General features: G+C 54.0%; 1 protein-coding gene and 1 long non-coding RNA gene across 2 annotated transcripts in view; one reads left to right on the forward strand and one right to left on the reverse strand.

Moving 5' to 3' along the window:
* LOC102753093 (cytochrome P450 2D17) overlaps positions 1 to 1,934 on the forward strand; it is an 18,796-nt gene extending 16,862 nt beyond the window's left edge. Inside the window, exons 9-10 of the mRNA XM_006775949.2 lie at positions 1,443 to 1,584; positions 1,681 to 1,934. Coding sequence (XP_006776012.1) covers positions 1,443 to 1,584; positions 1,681 to 1,859 — 321 coding nt within the window. The 3' untranslated portion in view covers positions 1,860 to 1,934. The remainder of the gene's footprint in view (positions 1 to 1,442; positions 1,585 to 1,680) is intronic.
* An 89-nt stretch (positions 1,935 to 2,023) lies between these two features.
* LOC102753370 lies at positions 2,024 to 3,964 on the reverse strand. The gene is made up of 3 exons (XR_436297.2): positions 3,943 to 3,964; positions 3,657 to 3,699; positions 2,024 to 3,403 (listed from the first exon to the last, which is right to left on the reverse strand). It is a non-coding gene; the product is annotated as an uncharacterized LOC102753370 (long non-coding RNA).
* Between the last annotated feature and the right edge of the window lie 9,917 nt (positions 3,965 to 13,881).

A 13,881-nucleotide genomic window follows, 5' to 3' on the forward strand; every position in this document is an offset into this window, starting at 1 on the left:
GTGATCTCCTCCCTCATATATGGGCGCCGCTTCGAGTACGAGGACCCGCGCTTCCTCAAGCTGATGGACCTGATGGAGGGCGCGGTGAAGCAGGAGCCAGGACTCCTGGGCAAGGTGGGGGAGTCCTGGGGCCCTGACTTGTCCAGAGGACACCTGGGCGCTGGAAGGCCCGCCCCGGACCCACACCTGTGCCCGTCCAGGTGCTGGAATCGGTCCCTGTGCTGCTGCGCATCCCGGGGCTGGCTGCCAAGGTCTTCAAGGGGCAGAGGGCCTTCATGGCTCTTCTGGACGAGCTGCTCGCCGAGCACAAGATGACCCGGGACCCAGCCCAGCCACCCCGAGACCTGACTGACGCCTTCCTGGATGAGGTGGAGAAGGTGAGGGGCAGCTGCCAGGGATGGGGGCGGGGGCTGTGGGTGGTGCCATGAGGTAAGCCCAGGGGTTGGGCCCCCAGGCTGCTGGGTGTACTGGGGGGGCCACTGGAGGGCTCCCTCCCTCTGCCCCTTTGCCCGCCCTCTGCATGGCCAGGCCAAGGAGGACCCCAGGAGCAGCTTCAACAGTGAGAACCTGCGCATGGTGGTGGCTGACCTGTTCTCTGCGGGGATGGTGACCACTTCGACCACACTGGCCTGGGCCCTCCTGCTCATGATCCTGCACCCGGATGTGCAGCGTGAGCCTGGCCTGGGGGTCGGGTGGGATGGGGGAGGCAGGAAAGGGTCAGCTATGGTCCCTGAGCTGAGTTTGGCTACGCAGAGGCTGGGTCCTGACTCTGAGGTCAGAGTGACTTCCTTCTCCACATGGGCCAGCCCCCGATTCACCCCCTCATAGGCCAGAGCCCAGACCCCACCCCCACCTCCGGGCCCTGACCCCTGAAGGGATGCTTGCCTGTCCAGACCGGGTCCAAAAGGAGATCGATGAGACAATAGGGCAAGCGCGGCGACCAGAGATGGCGGACCAGGCCCGCATGCCCTTCACCATGGCTGTGGTCCACGAGGTGCAGCGCTTTGGGGACATCATCCCCCTGAACGTGCCCCACATGACCTCGCGCGACATTGAACTGCAGGGTTTCCTCATCCCCAAGGTAGGCCTGGGGCCGCCCCACGCCCGCTCAGTCACACCCACCACCTGTGCTCTGACATGGCCACTGACCGGGACCCTAGCCCCGCTCACTGCCCAGCACTGACTGTCCCGTCCGAGTGCCGTGGGGGTGAGCGCAGAGGGAGGGCCCCCGCTGGCTGGGAAGACAAGCTCAAGTGTTGGAGGAGCCCCTGGGTTCAGGGATGGGTGGCAGGGAGGCCCCATGAGAGGCATGTCACTGGGCCCCACGGGGTCAGGGGCTGGCCTGGGCGGGCGTGGTCCAGACAGTGTGCGCCCGTGAGTTTGGTGGCAGGAGTCCCGGCATCCCCCACCCAGATCCACCCATGTGAGGTGTCTCCTGCCAGGGGACCACGCTCATCACCAACCTGTCGTCAGTGCTGAAGGACGAGACCGCCTGGAAGGAGCCCTTGCGCTTCCACCCCGAGCACTTCCTGGACGCCCAGGGCCGCTTCGTCAAACAGGCTGCTTTCCTGCCCTTCTCAGCAGGTGCCTGTGGGGGCCCAGCCTGCTGTCCCACCCGAGGGAGCCTGGAGGCATAGGGCCCAGGCACAGGCTCATGCCTCACCCCCTACCCACCCACAGGTCGCCGCTCATGCCTCGGGGAGCCCCTGGCCCGCATGGAGCTCTTCCTCTTCTTCACCTGCCTCCTGCAGCGCTTCAGCTTCTCGGTGCCCGCTGGGCAGCCCCGCCCCAGCGACCATGGGACCTATGGCCTCCTGGTGGCCCCACCCCCCTACCAGCTCTGTGCTGTGCCCCGCTAGAGGGGGACACACCCCAGCCGCTCCTCAGCTGGGAGCCCTGATGTACAATAAACCAGCCTGGTGGCTGCAGCCTTACTTTGAGTCCCACCCAGGCCCCTTAACCATCCTGGCAGCGATGGGGCCTCAGCACCTCCCAGGCCAGGCCTGCCTTGTCCCTCCTCACCTCGCATTGGGGCCCATTTGAGAGGCGCTATACTGAGGCTCAGAAAATGAGAGCTGACCCCAGTCGCCTGTGGAGCCCCATACTGGCTGCTTGTGGGTCCCAGTCTCTGCACAGGCCCCAGCCCCTGCTGGCCCCGTGGGAAAGGGGGACCTCGCTCAGCCTGATGCTGACTCTCAGGCCCAGCAGCACCCGCCCTGCACCACAGGCAGCAGCTCCGCCAACACCAGCAAGTCTGTTCCCCCACTGACACCCCAAAAGGTGGGGAACTCAGGAAGGCTGGGAAGTGATGTGCCAGGTTAACGACCAGGCTCAGTAATGGGGTGCAGAGCTCTCCCTGGGAACCCTGATGGCAGCCCAGGAGCCAGCCCCTCCCTGGGCCTCTGGGTCACCCCAACATTGAATTAGCCGCATTCCCTGGCCCCTCAGGTCTGCTCCTGGCCCAGCTGCTGCTGGAAAGAGCTGTCTCCTGGGCCGGCTGCAGCTGGGGAGACTCATGTGGGCTCCAACCCCGGGCACAGTCCTCAGAGTGGCCAGGCCAGGCAGGGTGCGCAGGAGGCTGAGCTGGGGGCAAGGAATGGGCCCCTCTGGGCTGCAGAGATGTCGCCCGGACAGGGGTCAAACCTCGACCCCTGCCACAATGCAGTAGCCACAAGAAAGGAGGCCCCAGAGGGACCTTGGAGGATGACAGCCTGACTCTAGTCCTTGTTATCACACCACTGTGTGGGCCTGGGCTTCTATTTCCCTGCAGCCACCGAGGAGAGTGCACCAGATGGCCGCTGGGTCCCGACTTCCTGCGCTGATGCTGGGCTGTGACATTATTGCCTGCCACCCATCACCTGTGTCCACTCCCAGATGGGGCCTGGATGGAGCCCACGGGCAGCGCCCAAGGGCTTCTAATGATGGCTTACTCAGGTCGTGGGAGGACCCTTGTGCATTTAGTGAACAGCTTAGGGACCCCAGATGCTCAGGGCAGAAGCCCCCAATGCAACACCCTCACGGCACCCCTCACGGGTCCCACCAGTGTCCTGTAGATGCCCTCATCACAAGCTACCCCGCTCCCCGCATGCAGGGAGCTTGGCCTGTCCCTTGACATGGAGCCCAGGTCAGCAGGGCCCCTTCGGCCTCCCCAGAGTACCCACTACCGAGTCAGGCGTGGTGCTTGCTGGACAGTGTACACGGGCCACACTGGGTCTGCAGGGCGTGAGGCCTGCGAGGAGGCAGCGGGGCCGCAGGGCATCCTCTGTGCGTTTATTGGGCTGTCACTCGTGCTCCTGAGGGTCAGGGCTGTCAGAGACCGGGAACCAGCCCAGCCAGAGCTTCCTCAGGAGCTGGGGGGCCCGCCCGCCGGGCCTGTCCTCCTGGCTCTGCACCCCAGAGGCCCCTACAAACACGAGGAGGCAGGCCCTGCAGGTCGCCTGCCGGAGGAACCCTTCCTCAGGGCCAGGGCAGCGCGATCTGATGGGGCAGCACTGACACCAGGGTTCCTCCCATCCACGTCCCTGGGGAGTGGGCTAAGGAGGCTCCTTCGGGGCTGCCTGGCCTTCCCTCCTTGGGCCAGGAGGGTGGGGGCTCCTGGGGGCTCCTCAGGGTCACAGAGCAGAGGGAGGGAGGCAGGGTGGGCTGGGCTCTCTTACCAGAAGGAGGTAGAGCCAGCTCCTTTGGGACCTTCTTAGCTCCCTGGGAAAGAAGGGCATGGGGGGATGAGACAGGCTCTACAGTGTAGATGGGGAAACTGAGGCCTCGCTACAGGAGAAGTCAGGGAGGCCAGGACTCCCACCGCCTCTGCTCCCCTCAGCTCCACAGAGAGCTGCTCTACTGAGATGCGGTTTGGCCCCGTCATGTTGGGGGTGCCCCAGCCCCCTCTCCATCCCCACAGCCTGCCCACCGCCCAGCACTGCTTGGGGCACCAGGCCTCCTTACCTCCCAGCCTGGGCTCCCTGCCACCTCCTTCTCCCCAGCCACTTCCTTCCCAGCAGGAGTGGGGCTGGCTGCTCCCTGGCCTGGGACCCTCCCCTCCCCCTCCGGGTCCTTCTCCCCCTGAGACAGGATGTCCGTCTCCTCCTTGGGGGCAGCATCATTCAGTCCTCCCGGAGTCTCAGGGGCTGTGGCCTGCCAAGAGAGAAGTGGGCATCACACAGGCCGGGAGGCCCCCAGTACGCCTCAACCCTCCCATTTCCCACACTTGGGGTGCGTACAGTTCATTCTTTCTCCAGGGAAGTCCTTCCCTATCAGCTCCAGAGGTGGGGTGGCGGGGCCGTGAGTTTCCTGGAGGGACCCTGCCCCCACCCCTGGGCCTGCAGGCCCTGAGCCAGGCACCCTGGGCCTCGTGGAGCTGACAGGAGAGCCCCATCCGGACCCTTCCAGAGAGGCCTCTTACCTTGGAGGCCTGCTTCTCCCCACTCCTGACTCTGCGTCTCTACAGGGGGAAACAGTCATGCTTGCTGGGAGTCGCCCCCTCCCACGCCCACCTGCCCTGCCTCTCACGGTGTCTACCCAGGACAGGGTGCCCAGACAGCCACCCCCCTCGGGGAAGAAGAGTCTCCAGTCTTACCCACCTGAATGGCCACAGGGTAGCACTTATCCATCAGGCCCCACAGTGGCCTCATGGTCTCTCCTATGGACTGCATGACAGGGAGAGAGAGAAGGGAGGCGGCTGAGGGCACAGCTGAGGTGACTGTTAGTGGGCAGCACGGACCCCTAAAGACCCCACGGACTTAGGGAACCTCAGCATGACTGATGCCTTTAGGAAGATAAACTGAGCTCATGAACGGAACAAGAACAGGCTCTAAAACAGAAACGTTCAAATATCAACCTCTAAAGCTTGAAACCCAAACTGTGATATGATTATGGGAATGGAAAACCCAATCAAAGTCCAGAAGATAAAGTTGAAAAAAGCATTTCCCAGCAAGAACAGAGAGGATATCAGGAGGACCAACAGCTAAACCAGGGATCTTCCTGAAAGTGAGCAGAGGCAACAAGCGGGGGTGACAGGAGACATTCTAAGTACATTCTTTTCTAAAAGTCTTCTTAAAATATTTCTTTATTGATCTCAGAGAGGAAGGGAGAGGGAGAGAGAGAGAGAAACATCAATGATGAGAGAGAATCATCGACCAGCTGCCCTGCATGCCCCTTACTGGAGATCAAGCCCGCAACCCAGGCATGCGCCCTGACCAAGAATCGAACCGTGACCTCCTGGTTCATGAGTCGACCCTCAACCACTGAGACACACCTGCCCTGGGCGTACATTCCTTTTTATCAAGACAATTCCCAAAGATGAGGGACAGGAGTTTTCAGGACAGAAGGAATCACCAAGTGTCCATGACAATGGATGAGGAAAACCCACCCTAGATGCCTTCAGTCCATTTCAGAATACTGAGGACACAGAGAAGAACCAACACGCTTCCAGAGATTCACAGGAAAACGTCTGTTCTAAGATTCAATTTCATCACACGTTTAAACACCAACATTTGAAGCCAGAAGGCAATGAGGATCTTCAGAATCGGCGGGAAAGTTATTTCTAGTCTAGAATTCCATGCCCAGCCGCTCGCTCACCGAGTGTGGGCGGAGGCCTTTCAGACATGTAACATCACAAGGCCGCCCGTGACGGAGCCCCGAGGCTGCGTCCCACCAAGGGCTCCCACTCGAGGTGTGCAGCGCCTCAGTGGACCCAGCATCCGTCTGTGCTCTGACCGGGGCTGGGAGAGGGGGCTCTGCCACAGGTTCTTGGACTTGGGACATCAGAGGGGCTGTGCAGCCCCAGGCAGGAGTCCTGCTCAGCACCACGCTGCTCACATGAGGGTCGAACCACATTCCAGGGCTCGCACATGCATCAGGATCACCTGCTCCTTTGGGTTACCCAGGCCACTGCCACACAACCCTGAAGTGACCATACAGCCAGCTCATGAGGGGCGGGGCTTATGTTTTGACTCTGCGAAAATAGCAAATTACTCTAGAATCCACACTGGGCACGCAGGCGCGTGCACACACACACACACACAGTTGACCATTTGAGGGCAAGCAGTATGACCCCAGGGAGCCCATCCCAGCCTGTAGGACTGAGCGAGGTGCCTACCGGTGATGATTCCCCAGCAATCGCATGGTCTGGAGGTGTTTTCCCCACAGACTCCTGGAAGTAATAGTATACCATTCCTGCAAATGGGTGAAGGAAGACTAGTTAGAGCACTGAACAGAGATGTCATTATTTTAAAGTGTCATATCCCTTGACACCGTGAAATCAATTAGGTACTAATTTAAAATGTGTGAGGCGATGAAGTCTTTGAAAAGGTATACAAGCAAAAATTTGAAAGTCATTGTGGTAGGACTGTATTAGGTTGTGTGGGCTTTTGGTTTGCGGGTTCTGTGTGTATTTTTGCGGGGTGCAGAGAATGAGCTTCACAGTTAGACATGGGTTTGAGCGCCACTCCACCCTGAGGGTGCAGAGGGGATACATGGAGAAAGGCGGCCAGCCCCTGGGGAGCCAGGCCTTGGGGAGCCCCGCTGGGCAGCTGGAGGCTGGGGGCTCTGAGGGAAGAGCCAACTCCCGGGTCCTGACGTCCTCCCCAATCACCAGCACAGGCCTTACCTGCAAGAATGAAGATCTGCACTACGTACAGGGCCCTGTAGAGCCTGGAAGGAAAGCAGAGTGAGTGTGAGGCGGGGTCTCCCCTGCCCTCCCCAGTGGGTACCGGCTTCCCCCCAATCCAGGGCCTGTCCTACCGGTTGTGTCCCTTCACCACTGTGGGTGAGGAAATCCCTCAGCTGCCTCAGGGCTCAGCCCGGGCTCCCTGCTGAGGGGCTGGCATGACTCTGTGCCTCTGCCTCCTTCAACAGCCAGGCTGGGCGCCTGGAGCAGACAAGGAGCCCGGCCACTCCCTGTCTCCCCTTCCTCACTGGACATGCGAGCCCATCGTGCCTCTCCAGCCAGAGGCAGGCCCTGACCTTGCCTGGGCCTCACAGGTGATCATCCGGTGCTGGGTCAGCTCTTCTCCCGCGACCCTCCAGGCCCTCCCTCCTCTGGACTGACAGATCCCACACCCGGGGTAGAAATCATGTTCCAGGTCACCTCCCTCTTCTGTGACCGCTCCCTTGGGACAGCAGAGCATTTTGGCATTGCTAAAATCAGCGGTTCTCAATCTGTGGGTCGTGACCCCATTGGTGGTCGAACGACCCTTTCACAGGGGTCGCCTAAATACATCCTGCATATCAGATATTTACATTAGAGAACCCTGCTTTCCCTTCCTCTTGGGCCCAAGTGGGGGTTCCCCTGCCTGGTCATTCGGGACGTGGTAGTAGGGTGCACCCTAACTTTACCTCTCCTTCTGGCAGCATATACCAAACACCATTTTCAGTCTAAGGAGAAAGGATAGGCAACAGTCAAGGCATCACAGGCCTGGGGTCCCAGTGTTCCTGGACTCCGTGGTCTGCAGGAGTCACAACAGGCCAGAGGCAGCCAGGGGACAGCAAGGACCTCCACGGGCCAGGCTGAGCCAGAGCACGGCCAGCTGGTCCAACTAAGGAGGGGGACTTCCAGGAGCTTGGGAACTGCTCAGAAATTTCTCCCAAGAGCTCCAAACAAAAGATGGTTTCCGTGCCTCAGAGCTGGGAAGAGAGGTCTCAGGGAAAACAATGGGGAAAGGGGGGTGGGCTAAGACGAAGGAGAGAGGTACAGGTCTATTGAACATTTGATATAAAATGTCTCCAGGTGTAGGTGGTGAATGATAACCATAAATAATAATGATTTAAAATACTTTAAAGTATTTTCTGGGTTACAGAGCATTTGGGGAATAATTTGGGGAGCATTGTGTGCGATTCCCCAGCTTCCTCATACTATTCTGTCTGGAACCCCCACCAGTGTCAGCATTCCCTACAAACTGGCCCCACGGCAAGTCAAGGTCTCCCACGTGAGCGGGACCCTGGATGAGGCCAGTGAGCCTCCGCTTCCCGAGGCAGCTCCCATTCTCCACAGGGGCTGTTTCAGAACCTTCTAAAGATTTCAACCTTCACCAGATGCGAGTTCCCTTCACTTTCTGCCACCAAACCCTCCCATTCATTCTCTGCTTCTCACAGGCCCATTCCTCCTCCAGGGAGGGGCTGCCCTCCCCTCTGAGACCGCCCCCTCTGAGCTGCAGTCTATCTGGTCTTCTCACAACCTGGGCATTTGGGGTTTCTTCTCTCATATATTCAGCCTTTCCTTCTCTAATGGCTCCTTCCCATCAGCATTTAAACACATCACTCATCTCTTCCATTAAAAAAAAAAAGCCCCTCTCTCTGAACCCACAACCCTTCTCAGTGAGGGTCCTAACTGGCCCCTCCCCTTCACACGATCTCCTGGAGAGAGCCGTGTACACTCCACAGCCCACCTCTATCTGTGTCTGATCCCACAAGTTCTTGAAACCTCTCTCACCAAAGTCACCAACATGCTCCTGGGCACCAAATCCAGGGGCCCCTCCAGGCCTGGCTCACTTCATCTCCGCAGGGCGCTACAGCACCCCGGGGTCCCCGGGGCATCTCTGGGAATACCGCTGGCGGTGTCTCCAGCATCAGCTTTGCTAGTCATGTGTATAACTAGTGTGGGCCAAGCTTTCAGGCTTTTTCTGAGCGGAGGTTTGGAGAAGGGAAGGACAGAAAGTGAGTCCTGAAGGAGAGGAGAGGGGCAGGCGAAGTAGGAAGGGAAGCCCAAAGGTAGGCTGGGAGTCCCAAAGACAATTTCCACCTGCTTAGGATGCTTCCTGCTTTGAGCCACTTACCAAATACGCCAACCTTGACCTTTCCTCCGACCATGGCCGTGTTCAGGCAGCCTGCCCGCCTTTCCTCTGAGAAGGGCACTGAGCCGCTAAGGCTAGGAGTCCAGAATACAGCCCCTCTGTGTGTGACATCACATCTTAGGGGGCTTTATGACAGGACAGCCGCTCCAACCTGGGCCAGTGCAGGTGGTCCGCTGCCTCAGGGCGGCTTTCCATCCCCACCAGTCACAGCCAGCACCTGTGTGGATATCTCTCTGGTTCCATTCAACGCCATCAATGCTATACAAACACACAAAGGTGTGAGATTCAGTCTTGTCACATAATGCAATAAGCACATTTTCTGGATCAAAAACAAGAACACAGCCTGACAATTTCTAAGTGTTACCCAATCATCTGACCAGTGTCTGCTGAGCTTCCCTTTGGGGCCAGAAAGGTAACAGGACACAGAGCCTGCCCTTGGGGAGCTTGAAGACATCAAATAAACATCTTCTACCATCCCCAAATTACTGTACATGTCACTAAGTAATAATTACAAAACTATGGATGGTTAAACTAACAAATGCCGAGTTCCACGTACAGATGAAACGTTAAGATAAACCATAAAACAAGTCTCAGTAAATTTTAAAAGATTAGTTATTTCAAGTAAGTCCTTTGACCGCAATGGAATTGAATTAGAAATCAGTAACAGAAATTCCCTGGAAAAATCCCCAAATATTTGGAACTAAACAACATACCTTTAAATAACATATGGGTAAAATTAAAAGTCAAAAGGACCCTGGCTCAGCTGGTTAGAGCATCATCTTGATACGCCAAGGTTGCGAGTTTGACCCCTGATTAGGACACATACAACAATCAACCAATGAATGCATAAATAAGTGCAACAATAAGTCAATGTTTCTCTCTCTCAAAAATCAATGAATAAATTTTTTAATTCTCATTATGATGGGGAAAAATAAGACTTTGGGGGGGGCAGCAATATGAATTTGTGCCAGTAACCTAATGTACATTCTTGATAACCTATAATTAAGTCACTGCCTCTTTCCCAGAAACTGGTCTTGCAAGACCTGTTACCTTAAATGCTCACATCTCACAGAGGCCATAAACCAGTGGTTCTCAACCTTCTGGCCCTTTAAATACAGTTTCTCATTTTGTGACCCAACCATAAAATTATTTTCGTTGCTACTTCATAACTGTAATGTTGCTACTGTTATGAATCATAATTTAATTATCTGATATGTAGGATGGTCTTAGGTGACCCCTGTGACAGGGTTGTTCGACCCCCAAAGGGGTCGCGACCCACAGGTTGAGAACCGCTGTACTAGAGGCTCGATGCATGAAATTTATGCACGGGGTAGGGGGGGGCGGTCCCTCACCTGGCCTGCACCCTCTCCAAATCTGGGACCCCTCTGGGGATGTCTGACCACAGGAATCGGGCCTAAACCGGCAGTCAGACATCTCTCTCGCAATCTGGGACTGCTGGCTCCTAACCACTCACCTGCCTGATCACCCCTAACCACCTCTGCCTCAGCTCCCATCACCATGGCTTTGTCCAGAAGGCGGACCGGAAGATGTTCGGTCGACCCGGTCTAATTAGCATATCATCCTTTTATTAGTATAGATAATTTACATACCATAAAATTTATCCTTCACCCATTTGAGTGTATAAGTCAGTGAATTTTAGTATATTTACAAAGTTGTGCACTAGCATCACAAACTAATTTTAGAGCATTTCCATCAGCCTAAACAGAACTTCATGCTACATTCACTCCTCATTTTCACCTCAGCACTTGACAACTATAATTTACTTTCTGCTTGTATATATTTGCCTTTTCTGAACCCTTCACAGAAATGAAATTATCTGATTTGTGCTATGTCTAGCTCCTTTCACTTAGCATGTCTTCAAGGTTCATTGTGGCTGAAGAATATTCCATTGTATGAATGCACCATATTTTGTTTATACACTTTTTTCCTTGTCCATCCAGTTGATGGACTTTTGAGTTGTTTCTATTTTGGGTTACATGAATAATGCTGCTATGAACATTCACATACAAGTGTCTGTGTGGACAAATGTTTTTATTTTTCCTGGGTAGATACCTAGAATTGGAATTTATAATAAGTCTATATTTAACTTTTTTAAAAAATATATATTTCTTTATTGATTTTAGAGAGGAAGGGAGAAGAGAGAGAGAAACATCAATGAGAGAGAATCGTTGATCGGCTGCCTCCTGCACGCCCCCAACTGGGGATCGAGCCTGCAACCCAGGCAGGTGCCCTTGGCCAGAATCGAACCTGGGACCCTTCAGTCCACAGGCTGATGCTCTATCCATTGAGCCAAGCCAGCTAGGGTTATGTTTAACTTTTTAACAAATTGCCTGACTGTTTCCCAAAGTGGCTGCACCATTTCATATTCCCACCAGCAATATATAAGGGTTCTAATTTCTCCATATCCTCGCCAACACTATTATCTATCTTTTTTATTCTAGGCATTCTAGTGGGTGAGTGGTATCTTAATGGTTTTGACTTGCATTTACTTAGTGACTGATGGCATTGTCTTTTCGCATACTTATTGATCATTTGTATATCCAATTTGGAGAAACAGATATTCAAATCCTTTGCCTATTTAAAAAAATACTTTTTATAGTAATTCTGACTTCCCCTTACTCCACCCCCAACATACACACACTCACAGCCTCCCACTATCAACATCCCCCAGCAGAGTGACAGATTGTTATAATCAATGAACCTACACTGACACATCGTCACCCAAAGGTCACAATTTACATTAGGGTTCACTCTAGGAGTCTGAGCATGTATAATGGCATGTATCCACCTGTACTGCCCTAAAAACACTGTGCTGCACCTACTCATCCCTTTCTCCTCCCAGCCTCTGGCAGCCAATGATCTTTTCACTGTCTCCAAAGTTTTGCCTCTACCAGAATGTCATATAGCTGGAATCACACAGTATGTACCCTTTTCAGAACTGCTCTTTCACTTAGGTATATCCATGTAAGTCTCCTTCATGTCTTTTCATGGCTTGCTAGCTCATTTCTTTCTAGCCCTGAAGAATATCTTGATGTCTGCACATGCCACTATTTATTTATTCATTCACCTCCTAAAGGACTTCTTGGTTGCTTCCAAGTTCTGGCAATTATGAATATAAAATTCCATGTGCAGATTTTCTGTGGACATAAGTTTTCAATTAATTGGGTAATACCAAGGAGTGTGATTGCTGGATCATATGTTCAGAGTATGTTTAGTTTTGCCCAGCCGGCATGGCTCAGTGGTTGAGCACCAACCTATGAACCAAGAAGTCATGGTTGTGGGTTTGATCTCCAGTGTGGGGCATGCAGGAGGCAGCCAATCAATGATTCTCTCTCATCATTCATGTTTTGGTCTCTCCCTCTCCCTTCTCCTCTGAAATCAATAAAAATATATTTAATAATAAAGAGAGTATGTTTAGTTTTGTAAGAAACTGCCAGACTGTCTTACAAAGTGGCTGTATGATTTTGCATTCTCACCAGCAATGAATGAGAGTTCCTGCTACTTTACATCCTCATCAATACTTGGTGTCACCTTTGCTCATCTGTGTTTTTTTAAGAGCAAGAGAGAGAAACATTGATTTGTTTTCCAATTATTTATGCCTTCATTGGTTGCTTCTTGTATGTATCCTGACTGGGAATCAAACTGTAACCTGTGGTTCATGGTCGACGCTCAACCGCTAAGCAACACTGGCCAAGCACCTTTGCTCATTTTTAATTGAGCTATTTGTCTTTTTATTATTGAGTTGTAAGAGCCTTTTACATATTCTAGATACAAGTCCCTTATGGAATATATGATCTGCAGATATTTTATCCCAGTTTGTGGTTTTAGAAGCCTTTTATTATTTTAATGAAAACAAATATTAACATTAATATTCATGACAGTGGTTACACCTAGAGGAGGCAGGAGCATGGACTAGGTACACAGGTAGGTATCCTATAGGTGCCATGAGAGGTAGAGCACAGGCTCTGGAGCCACTACCTAGGTCTCAACCCAATGCTGTTAAGTAAGTAACTTAGTCTGTGTCTCAGTTTTCTCATCTGTAAAATGGGTTCAACAACACTCATCTCACAGGTGTGTTGTGAGGCTTAAGCGAGTTAATGTGCCTGGTTACCAGGTATATAGTGTACTTTATGGAAACCTTGATGACTACTAATTCTTCAGTTGAGTCCTGGGGTTCAGAAGTTTTCGTTTTATCATGCTTTATCATTTATGTGTTACCTGCTTTCTTTTGTCTAGTTCATTTAAATGTACAAATAAATGTTAAAATAAAAGGAGAATAAAGTATCCACATTTTTAACCCTTTAAAATGAGAAAGAGAGGGCTAGATGCAGGGCCATCCCCCATGCTGGTCCGGGGCCCAGAGCTCAGCTCAGCCCGGCCCCTGCTCCTTCCGCGCCCTCCGCGCCGCTCACAAGGTGCCTGGCCCTGGACCCCGGGCGGGTGGGGTGGGAGGCCTAACGGGCGAGTGGCCTTGCCTTCGCCCGCCTCAGTTTCCTCGCCTGTGAAACGGGGATGCTAACCACCCACCTAATCCAGGAGGTTGAGGAGGCCAGGCCCCTGCGCAGGCCCGCCCGTCCTATTTGCTGTTTTCCCCTCACACTTCTAGCCCCCTTCATGCCAGGGGAGAACCTCGGCGGGAAAATGCCAGAAAAGAGAGAGACCCGGAAAGGACAACCTAAGGCTCCTCCAGCTCCAAAACTCTGCGCTGTGTTTCACAGAAATCCACAGTTTGGGAAGCAAACGTCCTTGTGGAACATGGGGCTGAAGGTAGAACCTACCTTCCCGGGCTGTGGAGAAGCGTCGAGAAACACAGGCCAGGAAAGCGCTTTCCCATCTGTATCGCACGTCGAAAGAGTTGACTCATGGGGGGTAAAAAGTTTAGAAAAAGTGGCCCCACAGAGGGGCCAAGCCGCGCCACAGCAGTCCAGGCGCCATTGTCTGCTTCAGCCGCCACCTCACGGAGCCGACCCGGGAAGCTCTGCGAGGCCAGCGCGCCCCCCGCGCCCCGCGCGCCCCGTGGCGAGCGCCGCGTAGCTGGGAGACCAGGCAGCTCGGCGGCACGCGGCCAGGCTGG

Source organism: Myotis davidii, unplaced genomic scaffold, assembly GCF_000327345.1.
Source record: "Myotis davidii unplaced genomic scaffold, ASM32734v1 scaffold428, whole genome shotgun sequence".
NCBI lineage: Eukaryota > Metazoa > Chordata > Mammalia > Chiroptera > Vespertilionidae > Myotis > Myotis davidii.